Source organism: Borostomias antarcticus (assembly GCF_949987555.1).
Source record: "Borostomias antarcticus genome assembly, chromosome: 4".
In the NCBI taxonomy this organism is placed as follows: Eukaryota; Metazoa; Chordata; class Actinopteri; order Stomiiformes; family Stomiidae; genus Borostomias; species Borostomias antarcticus.
The window spans coordinates 10,741,703-10,756,702 of record NC_140237.1 but is presented as its reverse complement, the minus strand read 5'-3'; the positions used below and the strand labels follow the sequence as shown (position 1 = coordinate 10,756,702).

The 15,000-nt window shown below is 46.0% G+C and overlaps 2 protein-coding genes across 2 annotated transcripts in view; both read right to left on the bottom strand.

The window, feature by feature from the left end:
- Positions 1-5,958, bottom strand: part of dgkza (diacylglycerol kinase, zeta a) — a gene marked incomplete at both ends in the record, with an annotated part of 34,127 nt that extends 28,169 nt beyond the window's left edge. Inside the window, one exon of the mRNA XM_084437319.1 lies at positions 5,669-5,958. Within this exon, the coding sequence (XP_084293445.1) occupies positions 5,669-5,958 (290 nt within the window). The remainder of the gene's footprint in view (positions 1-5,668) is intronic.
- A 6,845-nt stretch (positions 5,959-12,803) lies between these two features.
- creb3l1 (cAMP responsive element binding protein 3-like 1) overlaps positions 12,804-15,000 on the bottom strand; it is a gene marked incomplete at both ends in the record, with an annotated part of 30,580 nt that continues 28,383 nt past the window's right edge. The window contains 4 exons of the mRNA XM_084437318.1: positions 12,804-12,837; positions 13,149-13,422; positions 14,083-14,239; positions 14,576-14,675. Of these exons, the coding sequence (XP_084293444.1) occupies positions 12,804-12,837; positions 13,149-13,422; positions 14,083-14,239; positions 14,576-14,675 (565 nt within the window). The remainder of the gene's footprint in view (positions 12,838-13,148; positions 13,423-14,082; positions 14,240-14,575; positions 14,676-15,000) is intronic.

Below are 15,000 nucleotides of genomic sequence, written 5' to 3'. Positions count from 1 at the left end.
TAATTTATTAAAATATAGTTTGTACATTGCCTGTCAGGGTTGCCTGTAATTTTGAAGCCCACTGTATTATAGCTGAGGAAAGATATGGTGTAGAGAGATGACTTTATTAATAGCAGCTATTAGAGCTGATAGTAGAACCAGTGGCCTGCAGCTGAGAAGAGGCCTACAGGTTGTGTATAGTGTAGCACAGCTGAGAAGAGCTAGCCCTACAAGCCTACTGTACTACAGCTAAATCTGAGTTCTCTTCGAGAACCAGGAATCAGTCTCTCTGTAGGACAACACACAAGGAACACAGCTTTGAGTCCAGTCAGAGAGCACAAAAAGGCTGTGGTAAAAGGTGAAGAGGACGGGTGGAGAAGAGTCCAACTGATCACGTAGAAGTGAGTCGTATAAGCTCGTCTGAGTGAATCATTTCACAGTATTAGCTTGTCTGAACATACAGTGATAATGGTCCCCTGATGGCATTAGTCAGGTCACTGTGGCAAAACATGTTTGTCAGTGCAGATCCAATAGCTGTACACTTTATAAGAGGCAGGAAGAGAGTGATAATCCTTTCCTGTTACAGAATCCCTACAGTTGAAATTAGGTCTTTCTCATGTCAGTTCATTGGCAGGCTAACAAATCCTTTTTGGTGATCTGATAATTTTAAAGAAATTGCATTGTACATATATTTTTAGTTGAGAGCTCGTGTAGCAATAGAGGCTTGTAGAGGCTTGTCCTCCTATAGCAGGGGTGCCCACACGTTTTTGACTTGTGAGCTACTTTTAAACCATCTACGGTGTCTTTAGCCCACTTAAATGACTCAATCACACAGCACAATGCACAACTTGCACTAAATGGAATCAGCCAGGGTTGCATAATCCTGAGTATTTTCAGGGTTTTGGTGGATTTTCCTAGGCTACTATCAGCACTAGTTCACCGTGGTATGAAAAATAGATTGTAGCCCATAAAACGAGTTGTTACAGCTGCACCTACAAGCCTAAACAATGATGACATCAGCACACACATGATTAAATCATTAATATACTCAGTTAAACTACAGTACAAAAGGTCATACTTGTAATCTACAAAGTCGCAGGAGGAAAAAGTTGCTCATTTGGACAACAAGAGAGGTGGAGTGACTGCTTGTTTCCGCACATGCAACTTCAAAGCGCGTCATCAAGTCAACTTTTTGTGTCTTTTCTTTTGAATGACTCGCAATCTACTAGCATAGAGATCTACCAGCATAGAGATCTACCAGCAGAGATCTACCAGCATAGCATCTGAGATCTACTGGTCGATCTCGATCGACCTATTGGGAACCCCTGTCCTATAGTATCAGTCAGTCAAACTAAACAGGAAAGAGGGAGGGATTGCACCCATCTTTTGTAGTTTGTGTGTAATGACACTGAGCAAGGTGAATTTATATCATTTGAATTTCTTGCCCTTGAGCTCAAAGCAGAATCCAGTGCTCATCATTACATTATATTGGCCACAATATAATGTAATCATATAATATAAAGATATGCATCATCACTATTTCTACAGGAATCCCCAGAGCTGATCTCACTTGGTAGCACTATAGGATAGATTAATCCTGAATGGAGACCTGAATATTCATATTTCTGAAATAAGAAGATTGACCCCAAAGAGCTTATGAATTTACTGAACAGCTTTGAGTTTATGCCCCGGGTTATTTATTTATTTATGTATTCATATCCATACTGTATACAGCACGACATAATCCATCCAGACCTTTATCTATCCCATCCTATATTAATCTTATACTGTATAGAAAGGGTACTTATTGTGTAATTTGTGTTAATTTGTAATTATTTTTTTGTTGTTGTAATTTGTAAATTTGTAACTTGTACATTTGAAATTTGGAAATTGAATATTAGAGTTTATCTGTAGCATAATCTTGGAGCCGGCAGCAACATTTCACTGTGACTGTACACCATAATTTACATATGACAAATAAAAGGAATCTTGAATCTTACCCAACATGTAAATTGAGTTACTCATCAGCATGGTAACAATCTAGACTTAGTAATAACTAGACAGAGAGAGACTCGGAGAGCACAGGCCTGAAATGCTTAAACTCGCTCCTCAGTATAAATATTGCCCACTTGCACCATCAAAGAGTAAGCTTTTATATGGTGTAAATGTTAGTGGTGTTTGTGACAGGTGGTCATGTGACCTGGGTATGATGCCAGTGTGGGACAGTTGCAGGAGGAAGCGATAGTGACGAGTGATGTGCAGTTATTGAATGTGTAATTGGATACAATAATCAGACAGTGACTGAGAGATAAGAGAGCAGCAAGGTCTCTCTCTCCCTTTGTCTTTCTCCCTGGCATATCAGAGTGCATTTAGTAGAGGTAGGGTACAATAAAACCCTCAATAATAGATAGATCTTGACACATCTATTAAACTATAAACATAATTTACAAACCATTAAAAAACACTGTCACTATAACATATAAGAAAGAACATTAAACAATGCACTACTGCACACTTGAAACAACACCTGACAACACTCACTATGCACTATGTATACTTGAATGTTATTTAATTGCACTGCCTACATCATGGACACAGATATAGTCATCCATGATCAAATGGGATAGGTAGGTGAGGATGATACTGACAGACTGCTAGGTGAAGGATAGTATAGTAAATTGCCAGTTTGGGAACCTTTAAATGTCTAGCTGAGAACCTAGGACTGGAATGAGGAACTGCGATTACAAGAATCCCAATGTACCTGTACCCATACTTGTCACACATGGCAAGTAAACTTTCTATTCTACAGTGAAGAACTGCCCATAATTTCTCCATTGATTCTCTATGGAGGCCGGTTCTCGGGTTCTTGGATCGGTAGGCGAACAATATTCTAACTGGTGGTTGTACACTATGATCCCTTTCAGGGCATGTATGTGTTTAGTTTTTACACTTCTCAAGCGAGGTTCGCCCATGGACTTCTTCTGTCAGACCACAAGCCTCTGAGCACATGCCCACAATCCAATCATTGTGACAAAACCCCACAGACTTGCTATTGTAGCGTTCCTGCCTCATCAGGCCCGTTGGCAGCAGTGCCAGTGGGTTGGCTCTCTTGTCGATGTTACATCCGCCCCAGCGACAGCACAGTCATATTTTCGGGGGTGTGGGGTGTGTGGGTGGTGTGGGTGGGTGGGAGGGTGGGTGCGTGCGTGAGTTTGTGCGCTTGTCTGTTAGAAGGATTACGCAAAAACTACTGGACCAATTTTCATGAAACTTGATAATGATGTAGCATGGTCCTACTTAGAAACCCTTCCATTTTGGAGCAGATCCGAAGCATGGATGGGGCCCACAGGCCGCCCAAACACAGGCGGACTGGCCATTCACCTCCATTAATTTTTTGGACTAGGATTACGCAAAGACTACCAAACCGATTTTTATGATACTCGGAGGGGTGTATCATGGACCACCTTAGAAGCCATTACATGTTGGAGCAGATCCGCATCACAGGCCAGATCCACGAATGAAAACAAAACTTAGAATGAAGCCAGCTCCCTGTGTGGGGGTGCTAGAGACACGGGGTTTGGGCTGGGGTGTGCAGGGGGGAGAGCCCGGAGTGCCGCCCCCTGCCGGCGGTGACCCGAGGATGGCGCCACAGAGCCGGACAAATACAGCCACCCATTCACCTCCATTCAACCCCAGCGAATCACATCCGTGTGTGAGGACGTGTGTAACTTGAGGAGTGAAAGCATAAGGACACGCTCTCCTGGATGAACAAAGGGGTAGTGTAGCGTTCCTACCTCATAAGGCTTGTTGGCAGCAGCGCCAGTGGGTTAGCCTTCTTGGCGTTGTTGGTAATGCAGCCGCTTGAGAAGCGGGAGACCGGAGTTCAAATCCCGCTCAACGCGTTCCTAACCCCCGTAATGACAACAAAAATAATGATAATAAATAATAATAATAATAATCATTCCAATACCTATAGGTGTCTTTAATCCACCACACAGCAGTGACAGCGACACATCACACACACCCACATGCAACTTCAGGTCGCCGGTGGAAATTGTCCTCTGCATTTTTCCCATCCAAGCTGTCCTCCTCCAGGGGCAGCCAGGAGCAGTGGGCAGCCTCGTCAGTGGTGCCCAGGTACCAAGTCCAAGTGCTCAATGCAAGTCCTGGTCATCTTCTGCACATTTGTACTGGGTTCTTGGGAGAAAACCCTAGCGAACACGGGGAGGACATGCACACTCCACACAGAAAGGCCCAGAACCTTCTTGCTGAGGCAATTTGGGGTTCAGTGTATTGCTCAAGGACACTTCGGAACACTGCCAGGAGCTGGGATTGAACCAGCAACCCATGAATATTGTGTTTCATTCACCCGTGTCTCACGCATGTCATCATGTCCACTCAGGAGCTTTTTTACACGCCCAACCGTTTGCAGCTAAATGAAGCTGCTCTTCACTGTCTGACTCAACCTCTAACGCCATGACTCAAATTGTCACGGTTGGGAAACATAATATGACCTAGCCATACTATATTTCTGATCTAAACAACTACATAAATAAGAATCATCTGATCTGTGTGTTGTGAATATAACTAATGATAATTATACCCACAATGCACCTAACCCCGACACTAACCGATGAGAATCCTTTAGAACTAGCATCAAAAGATTTATCAAACACCTCAAGCTCTGAACTCTGTGGATTTAGAAAGTAGATGGACTCCTGAGTAGACTACACTTACTCACTGAGACACCAAGCAGTTTTTTAATGTACAAAGCAAAATGTACTTTGCAATGGGAAAAAAATAATTGTGGTGAGCTTTGGTACATGAAGGGACATACTGTACACACACACATAGGCTATGTGCTAATGGGTCAATCTAAAGAGCCCCCCCCCCCCCAACACACACACCGGTTTCATTGGATGGGGACAATAATCAGTGACCTCAGATTAAACACTGATGCAAATAAGGTCTCAATTCTTGTCCTCTTAGACCTCAGCTGAGCATTTAATACGATTGACCATGATATCCTAATCAGTCGGTTTGAAAAATAGATTGGTCTTTCTGACTGCGTGTGAAACTGCTTCAGAACATACATCAAAGGGAGAAAGGTCTATGTCAGGCTTGGAGAATATGTGTCTGAGAAACATGACACCTGCTCTGGGGTTGCACAAGGGAGCTCGTTTGGTCCATTATTATTCTCACTATACATGCTGCCACTTGGGGACATCTTTAAAGAGCACAATGTATGTTTCAGGTATGCGGATGGCACTCTGATGTTGCAGCTATGTCTTTTGGCAATAAATGGATGAGCAATAATTCTTGGCACTCTATTCCTATGTTCACTATTTTGATGTTCACTATATGTATATTTTCATGTGAAGCACTTGGTGTATGTTTATTTGTTGTAAAGCACTTTGAGGTGTATTTTTTGTGTATGCACTCCTTTGAGGAGTGAGTTTAACCAACCAGCCTACTCGATACCACTACCTGGGACTCACAAGGACACTTTGTCACTCAGTTACACTCACCATTCTAAACTCACTCTACACCACCGGGCATCCGGGGCACGGCACCAATTTAACCAAGTTAAGGGCTTGCCCAGTGCCCAGTGTGTGTGTGTGTGTGTGTGTGTGTGTGTGTGTGTGTGTGTGTGTGTGTGTGTGTGTGGTGTGTAGGCTATTGGTCCAACCTGTATGACACCTGTTTCCGGATGGTCAGGCGCTGGAACTCGTCCTCCATCTCACAGTCATCCACCGTCAAACTCGCAACCCCTCCGGACCCGTTCCCAGGACATTCTCCAGGTTTCGGTTTGAGGACCAGACAAGATACTATCTCGGGCAGGAAAACGTCCTCCTCCTCGGCCACTTCTTCCAAGGTTGGCGGCACCAGGATAACCGTGGTCGAGTCCGTGGAGCTGTGGACGTTACGGGTCGTGCTGTCCCCGGTACTGTCCCCGGTACTGTCCGGTGCCTCAGCCATCCCTAGCACGGCCGTGCAATGTCAACGGCGGAAAAGTAGTTCACGACTGCTTTCCAACACTGGAAAGTTGGAGTAAAACTATAATTCGGCGCAATACAAATGTCGGTAAACTGATAGCCTACTCAACGACTGTCATAGGCAGCATAGTAGAAAGCATGCCGCCCGTGTTGTCAGTCGAGGGAAGAAGGAAATTGTGCAGCTGTCTGTGCCGCTCGCTCCCGTCTCCGCTCGTAACCTCCTTCACTCCCCCGCGCTCCTCCTGCCGGGCTGTGATCTCGGGGCTGTCGTTGACGACGCTCCCTCTTCCGCACACCTCATTGTTTGTTCATGGAAGTGAAAGTAGGTATTAAAGCTTTCAAAGCTGCTTGAATGGTTCTTAATGCCCCACTGTTTAAGTCCATAGGTTCTAGGGAACCTGAGATAATCACTGCGTTCTTCTCTGTTTCTCCACCATTAGACACTGGCACTCGCTATGTTAAAGGCAGATTGATTATTAACTTTGTGTCGCCTATATGCCTACTGTCAACACAAAGATGAAAGGCAAACTTCCTATCTGGCCTTCTTTGGGAGGGCAAAAACAAGTGGAACAGGTTTTAAGACATCTCCATGGTTACTATTGCCTAACTTGTTGAAACAGACACTTCCTGATATAACCTGTCGTGTCCCCTAGTAGGGACTATTATCAGCAAATCAGAGCAGAGCAACACACACACACACAATCCAATCCATGACCTTGGTCATACTGTTCAATACTATGGCGATGACTGGTCAGAACTGGGACAATCAATGTCCTCCCTCAGGGCCTTACTGTATGTGTGAACTCATGTGACCTGTGACCCCGCCCACCAGCACCAGAATAAAGAGTGCTGTGGATGTTCAGTCCCTTCCTCCCTCTATTATATGTAACGGATGTGTCATACATTTCTATCGCAGCCAAGCATCACCCAGAGCAGTGCTACACATTGGTTGTGGATGAGGTGAGTTAGATGAGCATTTGGACACATCTATAAATAGTTTCTTTAACAGACCAGTTGCCTTCCACAAAACAGGCACAGCACATGGACAGTACACTCTACTGTACCTGTCCACACATCCAGAGTTTCAACGCTAGTTTACAGCAGAAGAAGAATCAAGGGCCCCGAACAAACCAAACTACCTGCAGGGATACAATATCTGATTTCAAACCTTTTTTTATGCTCAAGAGGCACTGAGGTTACCCTCATTTACAGTGACGATAAGCGAACAATACATAAACAGCAACAGAAACAACAAAAGGACAGACACACAGTAAGGTATATAAAAACAGTAACTAAATGGATAAACTCAATATAAAAATAGTAAAAAATAATAATAATATAGATATATTTTTTTAAGTTAAGATATACTAAAACAATTACAGACAGATGTACAATGGTGCATAATCATGGACTTGAACTTTAAAAATGATGGCATTGAGTCCAGTTTTAAAAAGCATTGGAAGGCATTCCAGGAGTGAGGGGCATTAAAAGAAAAAGATTTTCCAATGTCAGTGTAAGCCCGGTGAACCTTGAGTAAAAGCAGTTCACTTGATCGTGTTCAATAGGTCCCATAGTTCCATGATCAAATCTGTGAGAGGTAAGAAGGGTGTTTTCCAGTGAGGGTTTTAAAAATAAATAAATACCAGTGATAGTTTCGTCTCTCAGTGAAAGAAGGCCATCCTACCATGTCATACTGTAACGTGCACAGTGATGAGTGTCATATTTAGTAATAAAAATGATGTAATTGTAATTGAAACTGTAATAAATCTTATTGCAGAGTGGTAGACTGAATCCAGAGGCTTTAAGGTTGAGGCTGCGGCATTCCTATACACATCATCACCATAATCTAAGACTGATAGGAACACCGCCTACAGAACCCTTTTCCTACAGCTTCAGGGGAAGCTGGACCTGTTTCTGTACAAGAAACCAAATTTCTGGCGCAGCTTGGAGGCAAGGTTATCAACATGGGATTTAAAAGTACGTTTCTCATCGAGCCACACACCCAGGTAGCCTGCTTGTATTCAGTAACTCTCTCTATCCTAGAACCGCCAGCGGTAGAGATTTGCATATCTGCATAATTAATATTTCTAGCTCACGAAAAAATCATACAATTGGTTTTATTATCATTAAGAACTCATTTAAGATTAAAAAGAATCTCCTGGATTAAATTAAAAGAAAGCTGAAGCTTTGCAATGGCGTGCTGGACAGAAACAGCTACACAATACACAACAGTATCATCAGCATACAAGTGGGCGTGGCAGTCACACAGAGTAGACACAATATCATTTATAATAAATGGTCAAAATGATTAATAATACACACTAGCAACACTGTCCTAAAACCAACAGGACATACCAGCAATACCATGTTTTATTTACCCATGCAAGCCACCATACAACCAACACAGGCTAACGATATAGTATGCCACTGTTTGTGCATGCAGCGTTCTACAGTAGTTGCACTGCTGGTCTATTAGTGTGTGTGTGTGTGTGTGTGTGTGTGTGTGTGTGTGTGTGTGTGTGTGTGTGTGTGTGTGTGTGTGCGTGCGTGCGTGCGTGTGTGTGTGTGTGATTAAATTAAATTAAATCATTCTTGCTGTCAATGTTCTGTATTGCGTGAAAGGTTCATTGAATTCGATTTAATTGTTACAACTGGGGATAATCCAGCCTCATATGGAGGAATTGCCATGGTAATGGCAGGATCACCTGTAGGATGATGATGATGATGATGGATTAAACAGGTGGTTTGGAGATCCCAGCAAAATGGAGAAAGAGGTGGAAGATATCATTCAGATGGTTTATCATTCAGCATGTTCTCTCTGAGATTAGCAGTGAGGTAGGCAGTGAGGTTATTTAGCCATGAGGTTATCTCTGAGATTAGCAGTGAGGTAGGCAGTGAGGTTATCAGTACATTTAGCAGTGAGGTAGAACCTCACTAACTTTCCCAGGCAGGATGAGTGCATCTGTTCAGTACGCACACAGCAGAGCACAGCAGCTGCTCTGCAACAACATAAAAACACTTCTACTCCAAAGGTCATCTTGTCTGATCTTCTTAAGGTTGACAGTTGCCTCTAGACACAGAGTTGAACACATGCTAGTAGCATGGCTTGTGTGTGTGTGTGTGTGTGTGTGTGTGTGTGTACACACCTGTACATGTATGTGTATGTCATTGTCAGTGAAAGAACATTAGGTTGGTTGTGAGAGCGGCAGGGGTTGACACAGATAGCAGCAGATCATGGTGTGTGTGCGTGCATGCGCATGTGTGTGTGTGCTGGACCGGCAGATATTCCATAGCAGTAATGTGGGTTAGTGTGTGTCAGGCTGGCTGGGGACTGCCTGTCTAACCCTGCTGCCTGGGCAGAGCACAGCAGGGCTGGGTGACGTCGGACCTGCTGGGAGGCCAGGTGGTCCATTGTCTGGAGGCACACTGAGGTCAGGACATGTAGCTCAGAAGTCCCCAGTGACATGTCTGTAGCGTTTTATGCATCTAGTAGTACTGCATGTAGTATGCACTTTAATTATGTTGATTATTGCCTAATGTAATATGTTGCATGGTTTATTATAGGATGGTATAACATTGGATGATAACGGTCAGTATCTGATCATTCTAATTGATCTCAAACGTGTGAATCAAATATCTTCCTGGACGTCAGTCAGTTGGAGTATAGTCTATAAAAGCAGACCAAGTGGGACCTCTAGTGGCGATACTGAGAACTGGCGCTAGTAATTCCCTGTTGATTGTGAATTTGATATAGGCTACTGTATTATGATCAACACACAGAATACATTATACCTTGAAACAAACTCGAAGAGACAAAGTAATCAGAGAGAGGCGGTGTTTTTGCTGATGCAGTTTTTTATACTTTGCTTGATTCTAAACTACGAGACTAGACTAGTAAGAGATTATAGAGAGTCAGTACAGCAGGAGGCTGACCCAGGGATACATGCTCTCCCTTGGCCAGCCCCAGACACACAGGGCAGCAGGGTGAAATACATTTATACCAAAATACATCTAGAATACAAAAATACATCCCCCTATTTACAGCACTAGTATTCACGTTGTCATGGTTATGTACAAAAGGGCACTGTAGAATGTAAAAACGACAACACATAAAATGGAATGTTTGGATGAGATGCTGGACTGGACTGGACTAGACTGGACCAGACCAGACCAGACCAGAACTAACGAGAGTGGGTGGTGACAGGACCAACATCATAAACACAGGTGACTCTGCTCTACCTGCCAGGTCATCTGCATAACCATAGGAGATTTGACTACTGAACATGGTAATTAAATCGATATATTAATACAATCTCTCTTCTTTTTTTTTTAAATAATTCTGTTCATTTGAGGTGCGAAGCGTGATGAATAGACCTGTGTATTAGTAAGGCATGTCTGTGAATCAGATATGTTTGTGAGTCTCCTCCTGAGCAGAGCTAGCTAGCCCGGTCTGCTAGCCTAGCTAGCCTAGCTCTCCCCAGCCAGAGGAAGAGAAGAGTGAAGAGGAGGAGAGACCAGACAGAGCACAAGGCTAGAGAATTGTTTCCTGCATTGAAGTTTGTACGCCCTGTTGCTGCTGCAACCTACAGCCAGGACAGAAGATTTGGCAACTAGACTATGGCACATTTGCTTGTTAGCATGTTTAGCATACATCTATACAATGTTGAATGGGTGTTATAATGAGGGCATCATGTTAAGAGAAGGCTGTTGTTGATCTATCGTCGGGTCTGAGACTGAGATAGATTAGACTGAGGCAGACAGACAGACTGGGGGTCCCTGTGAGTCCTGCACGCTTATACATGTATTTACATTGATTGTCCCTGTTCAATATATACAAAACTTTTCTTGATACAGAAATAAATACAAAAACAGAGGAACTGTTTAACAGTTAAAACAACAAGATCATGTAAACATTACATCATAATCCAGAAGCATTAAAAAACAAACGCTCACAAATATCTTTCTTTTTTTGTTGCATAAAATAAATATGCTCTTTTTGATGCCAAGGATATATATTATTTATGATTTAGATTCTATAGACAGAGCTGTATGGGTTTAGAGCATGGGTGATAAACTGAACCACAAAGCCTTGATTGATATAAGAACAGATACTGAACAGGAAGGTTTCAAGGCACTTTGACCCAAGCTTGCGATCTCATCTAAAAAAGTGCAATACTAAGGCAAGCTGAGCCATTGTGTGTGCGTGTGTGTGTGTGTGTGTGTGTGTGTGTGTGTGTGTGTGTGTGTGTGTGTGTGTGTGCGCCTGAGTGTATGTGTGCGTGTGTGTGTGCGCACGCGGGCCTGTGTGTGCGTGTGTCATGTGTGTGTGCGCACACATGTGTGTGAGGTGTGTGTGTGTGCATCTGTGTGTGTGTGTGTGTGTGTGTGTGTGTGTGTATGGTGTGGTGTATGTGTGTGTGTGTGTGTGTGTGTGTGCATGTGTGCATGCATGTGGTGTGGTGTGTGTGTGTGTGTGTGTGTGTTTGTGTGTGTGTTTGGCCAGGCCAGCAGAGACTAGAGGTGTGGACCTATATTAACTGATAGAGTGCCAGTTCGTAGTATTGGGACATAAAGAGTATCTTTGGAGTTTATGTAACAATCTATTATAGTTTCTATTCTGGGATTCTGGACAGAGTTTGAAGTGGGAGAGAGCAGAGAAGAACAGTGAAGGGTTCTATGTTTTATAACCACAATCAAACTTTACCTATTTCACTTTTTCCCCTCCCTCCCTCCATCCCTCCTTCTCCATCTCACTTGACTTGTTATGTCTGCCTATCACTCTTCACCCACAACAGCCTCTCCTTCTCTCCGCTCGCTGGTATTTTAGTCCTTGAGTGAGCTGAGCTGTGGAGGAATCTGAGCAGTTCACAGACAGAGCGCCCACACTCACCCATTTGACAATGCGCACACACACACACACACACACACACACACACACAGACAGACACACACACACACACACACACACACACACACAGACACAGACACACACACACACACACACACAGTGCTTCAGTTCACAAAGGCTCCGACTATTCATCACACTCAAATCTCCCTTACTCCCTCATAACACTGCAGTCTTGGTGTGGGGCTTTACGATGCTAAGTGTCTCTCTGTCCTCTCTTCACATTTCTCTCTCTTGTTTGGATGTTGAGGAGTTCAGCAAGGGGGGGGGGGGGGGGCGTACTGCAGGGCAAGAGTTATGGAAGTCCTGGTGGGCTTGGCTTGGCTTGGTTGAGCTGGTGAACCTGGAGGGCTGGGGAGTTGGAGGGCTGGATGGCTGGAGAGACGAAGGCCTGGTACGATTTGAGGGCTGGAGGTCTGGATGGGCTGGAGGAGGAGCAGGGTGGATGGAGGTCTGGATGGAGGTCTAGAAGAACAGGATGGTCATAAGTCTGGATGGAGGTCTAGAAGAACAGGATGGTCGGAAGTCTGGATGGAGGTCTGGATGGAGGTCTAGAAGAGAAAGATGGTCGGACGTCTGGATGGAGGTCTAGAAGAGCAGGATGGCTGCAGGTGTGGGGCGGCAGTGCTAGATGGAGGGATGGATGGAGGTCTGGATGGAGGGATGGATGGAGGGATGGATGGAGGGATGGATGGAGGGATGGATGGAGGTGTGGCTGGAGGGATGGCTGGTGGAAGGACAGGAGCGAGGGTCCGCTGGGCTGTAGGTCAGGTCGGCTGGAGGGCTGGAGGTCGAGGACGGTAGGGACGGTCGGAGGGTACGGCAGAGTTCGGGACGGACCACCGGAGGGCGCCACGGAGCCACCGCGCCCCCTCGCTGGTAAAGGGTCAGGGGTCAGGGGAGGCTGCTCCGCCTCTGAAGGGTTAGAAGGACTCCGCCCCGTCCGGGTTCGGTTCTCTGGGGGAGAGAGAAACAGTCGGTCAGAAAACAGACAGCAAACCAGGACAGTCCTACTCTACAATCATCATTCAGTCCTGTTTATTTCAGGACATGGTTTCCCGTATCCAGCTCTACACTACTAAGTTACAGGATGTGTTTGTGCCACTAAGAGCTACTGTACAGATTCTTCTGGTCTGAGGAGGAGTATATCTGCTCCACGTGTCGTCTTCATCATCATCCTCATCATCATCTTCATCATAACTTCCTCATCATCATCATCATCATCATCTTCATCATAACTTCCTCATCATCGTGATTGGTGAGCTCACCTCTTGTGGTACCGCGGCTCCTCTTGGTGGAACCGGCCGCTGGTTCTGTTGTAGTCCCGGGGAGCGGGGTGGGCCTGGGGCGGGGTCGGGGGCTCGGGCGGGGCTGGGTCCCGGTACCGGCGGGTCTGGGGCTGCTGGGCGTGGTCATGGGTGTGGTGGGGGGCGTGGCTCTGCTCTGGCCCCTCCCAGCCGTCCGCCTCCATCTTCAGGACGCTCCGGGCACCGTCCTCCATCTGGGAGCTCTCGTCATAGAAGAGCAGGCTGCGGGAACGGACTGCACATGCCAAACACACACACACACACACACACACACACACACACACACACACACACACACATCCAGAAACAGAGAGAGAGAGAGATGGATGGTTAGAGGGACTGTCATTCATCATAGAAGGGCAGACAGACAAACAGGCTGCGGAAGTCCACAGATCATTGTCTGTCTGTCTACATTCGTCCTCGTTTGAGAGATGCGCAGGTGTGACTGTCCCTCCCTGATCTCTCCTGCTGTACGTACAGAGCTGGCGCTGTACCGGTGGGTGCTGGTGAGAGGTTAGTCTCAGGGGGGCTGATGATGGGAGGGGGCTAACGTTGACACGCGCGGAGGCCTGGGGGGGGGGGGTTGTGGGAGTGATGGGGTGCTGGGGCTGAGGAGAGGGGGTTGCCGGGGTGGGGTACCAGGGTTTGGGAGGGCTGTACAAGGAGGATGGGGAAGGTGGAGGTAGGTTGAAAGGTGTGGTAGCGGTGGTGGTGGGAGAAGTTATGGTAACGGTAGTTATGGGAGTTAACAGGGTAGTTGGGGTAGTTATGGGGGTAACAGGGTAATTGTATAGTTATGACGAGTAACAGGGTAGTTATGGGGTGGAGTTGAGTAACAGGGTAGTTATGGGGGAAGTTATGAGGAGTACCAGGGTAGTTATGGGGGGTAACCTACCCTGGCTGGTGGTGTAGAGCTCAGCCGAGGGGAGGGGCGAGGAGGAGGAGGAAGAGGAGGAGGAGGAGGAGGACTTGACGGTGTGGGACAGAGAGGACAGTTCAGGCAGACAGGGCGCCAGGGAACCCAGCACTAGGAAAAAACACAGCGCCACCACCTGACCAGGAGAGGAACCACACCATCAGCACACAGCACAGGATCACTGCGGCCCTGCTAACACACCCTGTACACTACACCCTACACCTTACACACTGAACCCTTCACCCTACACACTAAACCCTATGCACTAAACCCTCAATCCTACATACTAAACCGTACTCACTGAACACTAGTCATAGCCCTAGCCCTGTGTGGGTTTTGTGTGTGTGTGTGTGTGTGTGTGTGTGTGTGTGTGGGTGGGTGGGTGAGAGAGAGACAGAGCATGTGCGCATGCATGTGTGTTTGCACACGAGCGTGTGTGTGTGTGTGTGTGTACAGTTTGTGCGTGCCGTACCATGAGGCAGGTGCCCGTCTGTGTGGAGGCCATCTTGCAGGAGCGGGGAACCTTGCCTGTGACCAGAGACTGCAGCTTCTGAAGCTGCTGCAGCAGAGTCCTGCACACAGGGAGAGAGAACACACGTTACACACACATCTTACACACACACACACACACACACAAATTACACACACATCTTACACACACACACACATCTTACACACACACACACACACATTACACACACATCTTACACACACACACATTACACGTTAAACAGAGACAGGAGACAAGAGAGAACACGTCACACAAACGCATTAAACACACACGTTGAACACACGTTGCGTTCTGAAGTGATGGGGAACTCTCCCTCTATCTCTCTCCCTCTGGGTCTGTTACATATAAAACCTGGAGGGGGGAGGTGGAGTCTCACTGACACAGAG